The 15,348-nt window shown below is 44.3% G+C and overlaps 1 protein-coding gene across 2 annotated transcripts in view; it reads right to left on the reverse strand.

Moving 5' to 3' along the window:
• LOC119433261 (uncharacterized) overlaps positions 1-15,348 on the reverse strand; it is a 63,860-nt gene that overhangs the window by 11,180 nt on the left and 37,332 nt on the right. For both annotated transcript variants that reach the window (XM_049659185.1, XM_049659183.1), the window contains exons 10-18: positions 14,859-14,931; positions 14,249-14,378; positions 13,250-13,435; positions 12,169-12,280; positions 11,062-11,147; positions 10,137-10,262; positions 8,076-8,225; positions 4,216-4,342; positions 781-1,716 (exon numbers count right to left, since the gene is read on the reverse strand). In XM_049659185.1, coding sequence (XP_049515142.1) covers positions 781-1,716; positions 4,216-4,342; positions 8,076-8,225; positions 10,137-10,262; positions 11,062-11,147; positions 12,169-12,280; positions 13,250-13,435; positions 14,249-14,378; positions 14,859-14,931 — 1,926 coding nt within the window. The remainder of the gene's footprint in view (positions 1-780; positions 1,717-4,215; positions 4,343-8,075; positions 8,226-10,136; positions 10,263-11,061; positions 11,148-12,168; positions 12,281-13,249; positions 13,436-14,248; positions 14,379-14,858; positions 14,932-15,348) is intronic.

Consider the following 15,348-nt stretch of genomic DNA (forward strand, 5'->3'; position numbering starts at 1 on the left):
CGAACCTTCAATGACTGCTACTGCCGCATTTGCTCACGCCAGCGTTTTTACAGTGCTTGTCTGCAGTCATCGAGTGCGATCTATTCATGTTTGCTTGTGCGTGCTGACACCATGCTTGTTAATTCAGTTAGTAAGCGGATGTGTCCAAGTTTATGCCGGCGATAAAACTACTATTCTTACTGCGTATAGTACTCTACTAGTAAATTTGCTATCGCAACTGATGCTTCTTTTGGGAGAACCTGCGACTTTTTGTTTTGCTTTTCGCCGCTGGTCTCCACGCACGCGCCCGTGCTCACACTCCTCCACGTTTGCGCGCCCAGCAACCGTGCGGCCGTGCGGGCCGCGCTCAACGCCTCCTAGAAAAGGCCATTCTTTGTTCGCCGATTTCATGGTTGCACATTTAAAAGAACCGCGCTATAACTGGTATTCTGCTTCGCGCGCCTACGCAATAAACGGTCCACCTATACATTAAGTTCTATGGGAGTAATATCGGTGGTGAAAAAAAAACCACGCTATAACCGGACCCGCGCTAAAAGTGGTTACGTTATAAGTGGTCCGCACTGTATTATGGTTATTATTACTGTTACTGGTGCATAAAACTACAGAAGCAACTCAAAGAAAAGAAGAAAGGTTGGCCTGTTACATGAATTCATGGAATGTAAAGCTGTCCAGCTATTTTGCCTGCTTTTATGCTCCTGCACACACAGCGTAAGCATTCAAAGCCCCTTCCATGCTGGCAAATGACCGCAGAGAAGTCGGCAGAACACCTTGAAAACTTACGTCCCCATCCAGGTTGCGGACTGCGACGCACTGGCAAGCTGTAGCCTTCCTTTGAAGTCCTGACATCCCCATAGTACTCAGGCAAGAGGTACAAGGCGGGTCCATCAGCCATCCCGGCAGCAGGCTTCAAAGGGTGCGGTGCTTGAACTGTGTAGGTCTGAACTGGTGACCCCACAACCTTGCGTGGTGACCTCGACATGACCCTGGGTGAGACAGGACTCGAACCTCGACGTGGAAGTGTTCTTACTGGAGAGCAGGGTGCCCCACGAAAGTACTGAACACTACTGTCAGGGGGGTGGGATATGGAGTGGCCTCTGGGCAAAGTCATTGTGTCCCAATCGCTGGAGTAGCCATCGTGATAAGCAGCTGAAAGAGGCCGCGTTGGCTGGACGTAGGTTTCCTGATCACTCTTGTAGCCCAACTGTTCTTGTGAGTCTTCCGAGACGAGCCGGTGCTGGAACTTCTCTGCAAGGCTGGCTCTCGATGAAGGGGGGTACTTGTCAAACGGGCGCCGTGGAATGCAGTGGGGTGATGATGCTATTGCGTGACCTGGTGGCAACTCTGCCATGTCCCCACTGTACTGTTGCTGCTGTTGGTGCCGTACATGATCCCACGAAGCCACAGGGCTGCGAGGTGGTGGTGGTGGCATGTTTGCATGATGTGGATGTAGTGTGTTGCTGTACTGCGGTGCTGACAAGCTATGCACAGCCGCAACAGGTGGTGCTGATCCCTGTGACACTTGAGCTGCTGCTGCTGAGGAAAGATGCGGTGAAGCTGGGTGATGTTGATGATGGAGGTAGAAGTGCTCTGCATTGGCTACATGCAGCCCGGCTGGGTTTTGCTGATTCACGTAAAGCTCGGAAGGCGTGGCAGGGTTGTGGGTGCTAATGTGGGGTACCGGGCTGGGTGACGGGCTCGCTACGGCCCTGACGGTTTCTGCATCGAAAGTGAATACAGACGACTTGTATGAGCAACATGAGAAAAATATGAGTGCAAAAACCAATGCTAAAGCAGACGGAAACATAACCTACCATCTGCACAGGGAGACTACGATTAGAGTGACTACTGTGGCTATTCAACCTCACCAGTGGCCAAGTCTATCGGCTCATAGGGAAAGAAGAGAAAAATTCCAATGTCTGCTGTCATAAATTCTACATGCTAAGTGCTACAGGTAGTAGCCATGTATACTTTTGTGTGAGCTCTCTGTAATCCCTGCCACAGCACTGAATTTGCCAATCCAATACTCGCCGACTGTATGACATAGTCATAATTTGCATTCAGAATTTGGCGTGCTCACTGCATCAATAGGCATCAGCTCCTCATAAAATGTGCCTGTACCTGATGGCCTAATGGTGCAATCAGTTGAGCACTGGTCTCAGAACCAAGAGAACTTCAGTTCAAGCTCAGCTAAAGCAATTCTTTGATTACACATACATGAATGAAAGTATATGCAATGCTTTCAACATATACTGCCTGCAAAATGATGGGAATCACAGAAGCGAGCTTCCCCTCGCGATGCCTTTTCGTGGAGAGAAGCCAAATTTCACAAGTGCATCTCAAGGAGATGTACATAGCACAAACATTAATGCACGTACTGACAGACTGAGATGATATGAGAGAAGCAGATAATCTTGCTTATGCTTACGTGAACTGCTGGTTATCTTCAGCAAGGGCCTTACCCAGCAGCCAAGTTTTTGAGAAAACCTGTCAACCTCATAACTCGCGCTATACACGTGCGTGTGTGGTGATGATAAACCACTATATGCTGAATGTGGCAGGTTTCAAAGTTCACAACATCTGTCGTTGCCTTTAACCCAGAATTAAGGTGAGCTGTGCAATAACAGCATGTTCTTAACAGAAATTTTTACAAGCAGGTGAGATTGCTTAGCTATAGCACACTACGGCATGCAGCAAGCAAGGACGTACTTTAGTGCTATCAAGTTAGCAGATAATTAAGACACACTAGAAAAAATAAGCATGCAATGCTGACTAATTTAGTGAATAATGGTAGTGCTAGTGAAGCTTTTATTGCTGTATATAAAAAATCATTAAGCCATTCAGACCAGTCATTGGCTCTCCTGTCAAAATATTATTCACAAAAAGGGCTGTATTCTGGAGCAATTTATTTCTGCAATGCTTATACGTCTGTATGGAAGCACAACAATTGTGGTCTGCACCAGTGCACTAAAGGGCATTTGTTGTCATGGTTCTGCTGCAATGTTCCATTGAACGCAGGTCACTTACACTTATTTCAGGGCACTGATAGTTAATGTCTGCCTTAAATGAACGAATTGGAACAGTTCTACAGATGTGCTGCATCACCTGTGCTAGCATCAGTGCACTGTTTATGTCAGTGGGCCAAATGTGTTATCAGCATTCTCAAATGCCACAGAAAGGCAGAATTGTGACTGTTTTCAGAAACTAGTGGAAATGTGCTCTGTTTGATTACTCTCAATGGAGTTGATTTTGAAATCAATGCTTGCAAGAAATGTGCTTGCCCAGATTTGTTTCGCATCTTTTTGCCATTGAGAGCTAGTTGTTTCTATGCCGTGTTCACACAGGAGCTGTGGCATTTAATGCTAGCGAAATAGGTGCACAACTGCTTGTAAGATGGTACTAAGAGGAACTGCTACAGAGTATCATGTGACGCCAGTGCAGAGCTGTTAGTAAGGCAGCTGATTAACAGGTGATGTTACAGAGCATCACATGCTATTTGCGCACAGCTGGTATAAGATTTGACCAAGAGGAGGCGCCATTGGAATTTCTTGTCAGCAGCACACAGCTGCAGCTAAGAAAGATGAGCGCAGTTGAATATGCCTGGGTGGTGTCCAGTAGAGCACTGCACGGGCTCGGGCACGGCGTGTGCTTTTCGACCCGGGCCCGGGCCGGGCTCGGGCTTTCTGCGAGTTATTCTCGGGCTTTTCAACTCTGAAAAACATGTATTTTTCGGTCTCGGGCCGGGCTCGGGCTTAAGGTAAAGGGGTGGCGGGCCGGGCCGGGCGGTTAACGTAGATTATTTCTGGGCCCGGGTCTCGCCATAAAAGTTTTGATCGGGCTCGGGCGGGCCGCCCAATGTAAAAACGGGCCCGGGCTGGGCCCGGGCCACAAAAATCGGCTCGTGCAGTGCTCTAGTGTCCAGTACTCAATATACTTGAAAAAAAAAAGGAAGAAAAAAAAAAAGGCATTTGCTCACCACATTTTGACAATTGCAGCAAGAAGCCCTCATTTATGTACTATCTGTGTGTCTGTGTGTGCTCCGGTTACTTAAGACATGCAACTGGGGCACATCAAATGCTATCCATGGAAATGATTGCTCCAGAATACAAGCCAAGGACAGCTTAAAGCAACAATATGCATGCAGTACGACTTAATATAAAACTAAGTGTGAACAAGAAAGCAAAAATAAAAAATCAGTGGCCCTGTTGCATAGTTTACCTAGGTCAGTGCACATTGAGATGTTGTTGTTTGTTGCAAACGAGCTTTGAGTGGGTTGGTGACAGGCAAAGCTTTCAGCGGGCACGATGTTAATGTCCTGCTGGTGCCTTAATATGCAAGGCTCGTGCTATATACATAAAAAAAAGAACAAATGGAATAATATAGAAAATTAGCACATTGAAACACATGGGGTAGCAAAGTGCACCTCCAAGTTGAAGTTGCCCTCTTGTCACTGTTTTCACTGATGTGTTGCCATAGTCATACTTGTCACATTTTCATACAAAGCTTGAAGGCCTGCCATACCAAAAAATAGTGAATAACCGCTATTCCTGCACCTCATACTATTCTGAATATTTAAAAAGGTAATTGTAAGCACTGCTCACTGACATTGAAGAAACATTTCTATTATTCCATGATGTTGGAATAATGTTGATGGGATCTTATGAATGCACAAGCTTGAGCCATGCAGAATCATTACATAAATGTTATACAGTCAAACCTCCGTATAACAAACACGGATATAACAAAATATTGGACATGCTTATAACAAATGTCGGATATGACAGAGCTATTTTCGCGTCAGATATGACTTTCTATCACAAGGTCTGACCGCACATCTTGAAAAGCCTTTCTCAAGTTTAGTAAAAGGCTTGAACAAAATCAGCAACACAGTCTAGCAACACAAAAATGTCACACGACCAGGTTGCCCCAGGTACAAATAGTTTTGCCACCAACGAAGCAGTAATGACAGCAGGACTTTCAAATTATTTAGCATTCGATTTCCTGTCCCTATCTCTGCTCCAGAAAGCTGTATTTAGGCACTCTGTCAATCAACCATAACACTCACATGCACAAAGAAGCTCGCATCTATTCTCCCTGCTCTCCTGATAAAAAGCTGAGAGTAACATCCAAACATGAGACAAGTATGACTGAGGCTACTCATTGCAATAGCTTTCACAAAGAGGGAGCTGAGAGTGAAAGAGAGAAAGAAAGCAGTTCCATAAATATTCTTATGTCACATTAATCAGTGGAAGCCAGGCCTATGGAACACATATTAACATGCTGCAATTCTTTTACATATGAGTGAAGGTGCACAGTGCATGACAATAAACATATATGCAGTGCCCTTTCTTATTGCAGTGTCACAAAATTGTGACAAGATTGTTTTTCGAACAAAGATACAATATTAATCACACATTCCTACGAGGGTCGATCGAGAAATAAGGTTCCCAAATAGCTCCAGCAGCACGGGAAGGTACGAGGCGAAATCCGGCAGCACCGCTGTGCGCCCCCCCGGCTGTTCCCCCAATCTCGCTTCCGCCCGGCCGCGCTTCGCTGCACCGCTCAGTCTTGGCTCAGCAGCCGTCCGAGATGGAGGTGCCCATTGTTGCTCCCGCCAAGTGCGAGATTAGTTCTGTAATTCGCTTTTTGCACACCAAAGGGACTTCACCTGTTGATATTCATCGTCAGTTGACAGAGGTGTATGGCGACAAGTGTATGTCCCTTCAACACGTCCGAAAGTGGTGCAGGGAGTTTAGCGCCGGTCGGAAGGACATCCACAATGAAGAACGGAGTGGAAGACCGTCCGTTTCGGAGGCAATTATTGAGATGGTCCAACGCGAAGTGCTTAAATAGAGGAGGAGCACCGTCCGTGAACTTGTTGCTCGGATTCCTGGGAGTTCTTACAGTACAGTGGATAGAGCTTTGACTGAAAAATTGGGTTATCACAAGTGTTGTGCTCGATGGGTACCGCGTCTGTTGACAGCACAACACAAGGAGAAACGCCTGACCTGTGCTCACCAGTTTCTTCAACAGTGTCAAGAAGATAAGGAAGAATTGTTGGACTCCATTGTTACGAGAGACGAAACGTGGGTGTTTCATTTCACTCCCAAAACGAAACAAAAGTCCAAACAATGGCGTCACTCAGGGTCACCAGTCGCAAAGAAGTTCAAACAAACTCCTTCTGCTGGCAAAGTCATGGCCAGTGTGTTTTGGGGTCGTAAGGGGATACTTCTGATCGATTTCATGGAACCCGAGACAACAATCAGCTCAGACAGTTATTGTGCAACACTAAGAAAACTCAGGCGAGCTATCCAGAACCGCCGGCAAGGACGACTGACAGCCGGTGTAACGCTGCTTCACGACAACGCCCGACCCTCACGTCTCCCGTCAAACCCAGGACCTTTTGACAAACTTTGGGTAGACCGTACAATCTCGACCCCGCGCCTAGCGATTATCACTTGTTCCCCAAGTTAAAGGAACACTTGAGTGACCACCGCTTCCGGAGTGATGGTGAAGTCAAAGAAGAGGTGAAACGCTTCCTTAACGGGTTGGCGGCAGAGTTCTACGACATTGGGATACTGAAACTGGAGCACCGTCTACAAAAATGAGTAGAAAAAGATGGCGATTGTGTTGAAAAATAGAGCAAAGTGTCTTCTTTCCAACGATGTACTTTGCTATGAGAATAAACAATGTTGTCTATTTGTAACATTGATGGAAACCTTATTTCTGGATCAACCCTAGTAGATTTCAGCGCATGCAACATACACACTATATTATAAAACAAGCACATCTGCTATGTCTTTCGTTTGTATGTGTACAAGTTTTCTGCTGAAATCTAGAAAAGCACGCACTCATCAAGTCAGAGGGCGAGGCACATTAACAATGGTGTCATGAAACAAAAATACACTTCTATGGTTACAATATGGTTGACGCCTGCAGCAAATGCTTGCAGGCCATGCCTCCAACGACTGAAGTGAACTTCTGTGCTGATGCAAGCTTAACCTCCGCTGTTAAAAGGAAGCTGTAACTCCAGGTCAACTACTATGCCGCCTATTCAAATACATGTAAAATGCATAAATGCTTTTATGAGACAACCACTGTACACATTTGAATACTTGACGACTTTGGCCACTTCTACAAGCTGGGTACCAGGATGAAAGAGATTTGTCATAAGCTTTAATCAGACATGGGCAAGACATGAATTTTAATTAGCACCCACCCGGCCATGTGTCCTACACCCTCATACCCGACACTATCGTCCTGCTGCATAAAAGGGTGGGTGCCGATTTAATGAACACACTTTTACGTTCAACACTCACAAAAGAAACCTGTGTACCAGCATAAAATGAAGTGCAAACAGGAAGTAACTAATAAGAACACCTGTTGACATAATTACATGGAAGTGCGACATGTATTTGTTTTTTAGCCGGTTTCTAAACATGTGAGAGCTCTCCACCGATATGCGGCCGTCATTAAACCAGCTGTACCTGTTGAGTCCATGTGTTCAACCGGGTTAAACCGGTTGAGCGCATGGGCTCAAGGGCAGATTTTGGAGTCCGAATCAGGCCACCGTTATGAATGCAGGCGAACCTGCATACCGATCAATGCTATGAAGTCATTTATGGCTTGTTTGCATTTGAATTTATGCTGATGCACACAGGTTAAAGGAAGAAAGCCACATCGATTGTTATAGGCACACTGCTTTTCCATTATTTTCATACTTAAAGACTCTGCTAAAAGTAAATGCCAGCTGCTAGCACTTGAACCCTCTTTAAAGAAGCAGACGTAATCATGAAGATAATCACAAGCTTTGTAATGCAAAACAGCAGCTCTCATGTCAATAAATGTGTTAACTAAGGAAACAAAATTATGTAGCCTTACATTAGGTACTTGTGATCAAGCTAACATGGCACCAATTGTAGCTCATTAAAATGGGCCAATAAGAAAAGGTGACACATTCCACAATACCACTATCACATTTGTGTTACGTAATGCCACGAAACGGTCAAAAGGGTTCATCTTGAGTGACTAATTAGTATATATACCACTGTAGCATGTTAAAAGAGGAGTCAACTCACAGGCCTGTCGGCATGCACCTGAGCCAAATCAGGGTTCCCTGATGGTGACGTGGGCTGTACAATTTTAGCCTCACGAACCACCACTTCCGGTGGCGACTTTTCAGGGCCTGGCACTTCTCCCCTGCCAAAACCCTCCAAGCGAGATGTCGGCTGCAATGTGAAGGCATGCATTTGGAGTCACAATTTACTTGCTCAATATCTAGAGTTGTACGTAGACATTTCATGTACTTTCTACACTGAAACAAGTACTACAATCCAGTAACCAGGAACATGTTCGAACAAACACACACTGCATGTCGTTATGAAAATTTTACATGTACCCCGAATGGTTCCCAAGCCCGGACTGCCCCATGTGTGGTGGTTATGCGGACTTCGAGCATGTCCTGTGGGGCTGTGCCTCTGCCGGTCCCCCCTTTCACCCAAGAGGAAATGATCAAGCTTATTAAGGCCCAGGATCAGACCTCTGAAATCCTGGCACTCCAGAGGGCCCGCGAGAGGGCCGTAAGGTTCGACCTGATGATCCCAGAGTGGGCCTAGCCAGGTGACGTTGAGTTTACTCGCGTCTATTGTGGACCGATTAAAGTTGTTTCACTCACTCACTCACTCACTCACATGTTTGATCAGCTGATGTGCAAGCATGCTATACACTCTCTTGTGTAACATGACATTTGACATCCTCAGGTCGAATTAAAGCCCCTTGCGTAAATATGACAGTGTCCACTGAGACATGTGAACACAGGTGGACTAAGCTAAATGCCAGACTAACTGATGTCAAACAAATTACGGGCCTGTATATATACAGAATACTACAAATAGATACCATATTTATTTCACAATACTGCCGGCTTCCATTTGGAAACCCCGGCAGGAGTGGTACAAACATCGTGATTTCAAACTCTTTTTCCTCAAGGGAACAAGCAAACAAAAAGACAGCCCAATAGGCAAGGCAAACATATTCTAATACACAGTACAAAGAAACACGATGACGCCATCACATTTGCTGCCAATAGGAAAGGTGTAATAAAAGAGGCATCAGAATATCCAACACAAGCAAAAAAGAAACGATGAACGCATGACATTACAAGTACGTCTGCACTGCAGATAAGAAGGAATCGGGAGTGGTTGAATTGACCACACTTTGCGGAAGGGCGTTCCATTCGCGAATTATTTTGGGCAGGAAAGATGAAATATATGCATTTGTTCTAGCATGCGGCACTAAGATTGTTTGATTGTGCTTACCTCTGGTCAGTCGCGTTGTATTAAATTGCATGTAGTTGTCAAATCTAATTTTAGTGTAGTTGTTAACTATGTTATACATTGTTTGTAGACGGTGCATTTTGCGACGAGTTTCTAGTGTCTGGAGCCCAGATCGTAATCTTAAATCGGTGACTGAAATGCGCCAATCATAAGCATTGTATATAAATCGAAGATCTTTTTTTTGGACGCTTTCGATAATGTCTATGCCAGTCTTTGTGTGAGGGTCCCAGACAATATCTGAATACTCGAGTATTGGCCTAATAACTGTCTTATATGCGGTTAATATTTACTCAATTAAAACACACTTTTTCCAGAAAATTCACTAAAATATGACACGCACATTAATTAGGATCGAGCAAAAAACCAATCTGAAATAGATGGTGCTCAAATCCCACAATGTGATCTTGGATCTCCCCTTCCAATCTCAAAGGCCATGCTTTTCTGTACTGCACACAATGGAAGCCACTACCTATAGCTGGTGTGAAAATCGCACCTCCAGCAGCTTCAGAGCTAAATTTGTAATTTTTTTTTTTTGCAAGTCAGAACAAATCGCTGTTTTCATCTCTTATCACGAAAACCAGGTGAGGGAATAAAAAATCAAGAGTACCCCATTTTGCATTTCTTAATGTATGCAAATCAGGCTGTGTGTTAAAATCGAGCACATTGCATTTTACATTTCTGGCCTTGAAAAATTGGGTATGCATTACAACCGAGGATGCATTAAAATCGAGCAAATACGCTAAAATTCCTAGGAGCATAAGAATCAGAAAATTCACATCCACTAGGAGGAAGGATGACACCCACCTGTGACACAACAACATGTCCAGCACCAACCACATCACCATTCATCTGCCTACGAAGATTTCTCACATGCCGCGCGCGTGCCTTCAGTTCTTTGGGGTAAGGAGTCGGTGAACGTACGAGACGACCCTGAATGGACAAACATGAGTGGGAATTTCTTTAGTCAATTACTAAACAGCAGAAAAAAAAAAAAGACAATCTGCCTCAATGCAAAACTCGTATAACACCTCATTCTGTGAGTGCATTACACTGCTGTCACTCAAAGGAAACGTCAAGAAAAACATTCAGGAATGCATATAGCGAACAGTTTCTTTTTGACTGAAATTTAAAAATACAATTTGATTGATTCATTTATTGATTGACTAATATGGTTTAACGTTTTGTAGAGCAGGGAACTGGGCAAGTTGGTTAAGATTCACAGTTTTTCGGTAAAGATTCGTGTTAGCCTTCTTGCTTTCTTTGTCTTCGTCCCTTGCGCTGCCCTCAACCATGGACTAAAGCTTCTTAAAGCCAGACTGTGGCTAGGAGAGATGCTGGAGTGTAGGGCTCCAAAATAATTCTGACCACCTGGGTTTCTTTAACGTGCACCTAAATCTCAGTACGTAAGCATTTTTGCAGTTTCACCACCATCAAAATGCAGGCACCATGGTCGGGAATTGAACCTGCGACCTTCAGCTCAGCAGCAGAAGAAATCACAATTAGAGAAAGGCAGAGAGGGAAAAGACAATATGGCATTTGATGGCAGTGGGAAACATGTTATGTTCTTAGGTGAGACACTTAATAACATTGACAAGTGTTTCGCTATCAAGCCACAATACCAAATCTCATTGGCTTCAGTGGCTATGGCCTCATGTGCCACAGCATATAGGGTGTCCCAGCTAATGTTAGCTGGGTCACACGGTATAGTTATGACTGGTCGCCAACGTACCGGTCGATCCACATCAGTGTCAAAGGCAAATGTGATGGTGCCTCTTCGTTCACTGGGCACAGCATCACTTTCCTTCACAACGGCATCTGAAATGAGAAAACACAAAGCAGACAAAAACTAAGTGTTTCTTTTCAATCTTTGGTGCAACATACTAGAGGACTATTTCTTTAAACCTTTAAAGAGATTTGTACTGTTTTAATCAAACTCGAGCGAATTTACAGGAATGAACATATTGGAGCAGAATCAGAAAGAACAGAAAATAGAAGCAGAGGAAAAAAGAATAATAATAATAAAGTGCGCAACAGAGTATTGTGACTTGTACAATACTCTGTGAACATTGTGACTTGTACGTTCTGACTAAAAGATATTTCCGAGTTTGTCACTATGTTATTAGAGTTCAAGCTTTAGAGTGAAGGTCACATTTCACAGTCTATTTTGTATAGCATATTTGGTATCAATATTTTCCAGAGCCATCAGTTGGAATTAAAAACCTACTGCCATCTGCACGGCCCGCAAAAGGTGAATTTTGACAGCTCAAAGGGGTGCGTTTGCCATGTGTGGGCAGAGGTGCATTGAAGCTGATTTTTGTGTTACTTTTGTAACACGCACACACAGCACGTACAGACACAAACACACGCGCACAAAAAAAAAAAAAAAAAAACAGAAAGAAAGATAAAACAATAACAGCAGCAAATAGGCTTCATGAACAGATGGTAATGCAAATTTACTGTTCTGTAAGTGCTTGTAAGAGCCTGCTTATTGAGTGTCAGGCTTGCAGGGGATAGCCACCTTTTGGTACTATCAGACGTTAGATGCAAAGTTCTTGCTCCATCAGATGAACCCAGGAATGAGTCAGGAATGAATCAGGTGAAACACACTCATTCCAAATGTGTCCAAATTAGGCAAAAAAAAAAGACCCTGAAATGTGACTTTCATGTGAAGTATGAGAACTGACAAGCTGATTGTAAACTCAGGAGAATTTTTCTAAGGTTGCCAAAATCAACACACGCCACAGTACTATACAGTTGCGAAGCCAGCACTGAAGTGCCATCTTTTTCCAGAATTTTTTTTCCCTCAAACATAGCATGTAAAGCCAGTGCAACATACTAGGCTTATCTGGGTGGGCAGCTGATGATTCTTGTGGTAGAAGAAAGCAGGTCAGTACACGCTGTCCCGTTTCACGGTCGATGTCTGACTGCAGCAGCACCAAAGGCTTTGTCTGGAGACAGTAAGTGAAGGCAATGTAGTTACTGATCCATTAATAACAAAGATCCGTAAACATGTAGTAACAGAATCTGATCCGACAGACTGAAACTTTTTTGCAGATATATAACATAATTAGTGGCAACAGCCAGTCACATGGACTTTAGTAGCAGCAGAGATGTAATTATTCCCATGTGTTGTTTTGCTTTTTGCAGGTGTTCATTTTCACCAGATTATTACTGTTACCAAGTCGTCAGTTGGTGCAAGATAGGCCTAAAGCATTTAACATTTCTTGAATGTTGTAGCAATTCTACAGCAAAACAGATTTGTCTAATCAGATATGCAATTCACCGGCGCGCGAGCAAAGTCAAAGGAAGTCCGACTCACCGCGAACACGATAGCGAGCGAATACGTTCGCCCCATGCTATGACACCATCGCCTAGTCGTTCACGTGTACGTACACCCCCCTTCACGCGAACGGTGGGCGCGCTCGAACGATCCGTGTTCGTCCATACCGGTGTCCGCTCTAAGCCTCCGCGCGACGGTCGCGCGAAGACGGCCCGGCGCACGCGCGAAGCGTTCGGTGGCGTGTTGGTCGCCGATCCCCAGCCAAAGAGAAGGCGCCTCCGACCTTTTTCGCCCAAGTGACCTCGCCGTTTCGGTGGCGTTAGCATCGCGACACTAGCGCCATCACTCTCGCAACGCGCCGCAACCAGCCGCCGGTAGCCACGCAGAGAAGCCGGACTACAGGAGACATGTGGGGAAAAACAACAGCAGGGGAACGCGTGAGAGTCGAGCATTCCACAGGTGCATTGCATTAAGGATTAACCTGCAATGCTCTGGGGAGAGGCCCACTTACTACTCTTGCAGAGATGTCATGCTATCTTGTGCTAATATAATTTTTATTTTATTTTTCTAATTGAGTCCGTAAACCACTGCCCAATCCACACAATGGAACAGCAGCACATAACAGGTGCGATGTTACCTGGTTCTGGGATAGCCAGAGTGCATGAAGCCCTCCAAGCTTGGCAAGGCTGACTGGCAGGTATCTCAGCTGGTTCCCGCTCAGGTTCACAACCCGCAGGCTAGACAGATGGCCCAGCTCGTCCGGCACATTACACAGCCGGTTGTCTCGCAGTGACAGGACACGGAGCTTCGAGCAGCTGCCAATCTGAACAAAAATGAGTAATGGGCAAGAAGAAATATATTTACTGACAGAGGCATGGGCACATGAAAGGATTCAAACTATGGTAGATCTGATTTATTAGACCAGTGAACCTTACACGTGATCAAGGAAGGTTTTATGAGAACCTATAAAGGCATCAGTCTGACAGAAGCTTCTTTTTCTTTATGCCTGCATGTTAAGGCTAGATAAAGGCGCACATGAATATAAGATAATGACACACTATAGTTGCATCATAAAAGAACCCGCATTTTCAGAAATGATTTACCCATTTTGTGTTTAAGAGCAGCAACAGGATGCACTGATGGACTATAAGAATCACATTATCCTGACTTCACTTGATTATTTGAAAGTTTTAGCATAATGCCACCACTTGCTTTTACCACTACTGCTAGTCAACTGCCAACTATGTGCAATAGCTAAATTGTGCAAGGTTCATGTTGTGCAAGGTTCATATATGGCAAGAATTAACTAGCGCACACAAAGCTTGCAAGTGACCATGGCAGTAATGATCGTGATGAGCAGTGACTAGCGTGCACTAAACTCCATATTGCCATTTTGAATAAGATGACTTCGAATTGAAGTCAATAGGATTGGCTGCAGCACCTATCTTTCCATAATTTATGAGCTACCAGCACAACTCCTCTGCTCCCAAATCCTCCATTTCTTTTACATTAAATGAGGATTCCCCAGAACACTTACATTTGAGTAACGAGTGCCTTGCAAAGCCATGAAAGTCACAGATTCATTAAATAATGCTGAATGATTCATTGGTGCACAAATTTGCCATAGTTGACTTACTTCTGGTGGAAGGTCCTCCAGAAGGTTGTCATCAGCCATGAGTATTGACAGGTTTCGAAGAAGCCCAATCGTTGAAGGCAGTGAGTCTATCTCGTTGCTGTTAATGATGAGCTCTTCAAGTTTGGACAACCTAGAGGAATTACAAAGCAGAAATTCACATGTGTAAATATTGAGTGCAATGCAACCTTCCGATTACTGAGTGATCAGTGAGTGACAAGGTGGTTATTCTCTTGTAACAAAAAGCTCAAGCTAGTTAATCATTTCTGAGTACTATTCATTGTACTGAGGTCATACATACACATTCAAGATCTCGAAACACTAAACTGCCATTTTTGTGTTATGCTATATGCCACAACTTTGAGCACCAACACATGCATCGAGAGCTCCCAACTAAGAGCTGTCAATTCAACTACCTGTAATATTACCAGAGCATTGACAAACACCATTGGGACTCCCACAGAAATGATTAAGCAGCCATGTGTATAGTTTAGTAACAAGCATATTTGGTCTTATTGTGCTGTAAGTGAACAACCATGCAGCCTATATAGTCTCCAGAGATAGCTAGCAAGATATCAAGGTACGCTCCAATAAAATTTATTGGGATACTCACTGTCCAATGCTATCAGGCAATGTTGCTAAGTGATTGTCATCAAGGCGCAATGTTGTGAGATTCTGCAAAAAGCCTGTAACGTACACCACATTATCCATCAGATTGGGGTAAGCTGCCCAAATTCACTCAATACAAACGCAATTGTATGAGACATGTGTGCTTCCACTGACTTTTGTGGAAATCCAAAGATTACAAGCAGGAATTTGACACACACTGTTCCTGCAAATCCGGCAAAACCAAAGTGATTTATACCCGTGTCACACGGGCACGTTTGGAAGGCCTTCCAGTCGATGGCCTTCGAAACGCCACAACTCTATCGACTCAAAGGAGTTGTCGCGCTGCTACACGACACATTTGAAAGGCCGTTGAGTGGTTCAGGCTGTTTCTCGCAAAATTGTGTGGCGCTGCGGATCTTTATTTTCGTTTTCATGTCACCAAAAGTTAAACAACATTAAAATCACTTAAAAAAGCACTATAATTTCTTTTATGT

This window comes from Dermacentor silvarum, chromosome 11, assembly GCF_013339745.2.
Source record: "Dermacentor silvarum isolate Dsil-2018 chromosome 11, BIME_Dsil_1.4, whole genome shotgun sequence".
Classification (NCBI taxonomy): Eukaryota; Metazoa; Arthropoda; class Arachnida; order Ixodida; family Ixodidae; genus Dermacentor; species Dermacentor silvarum.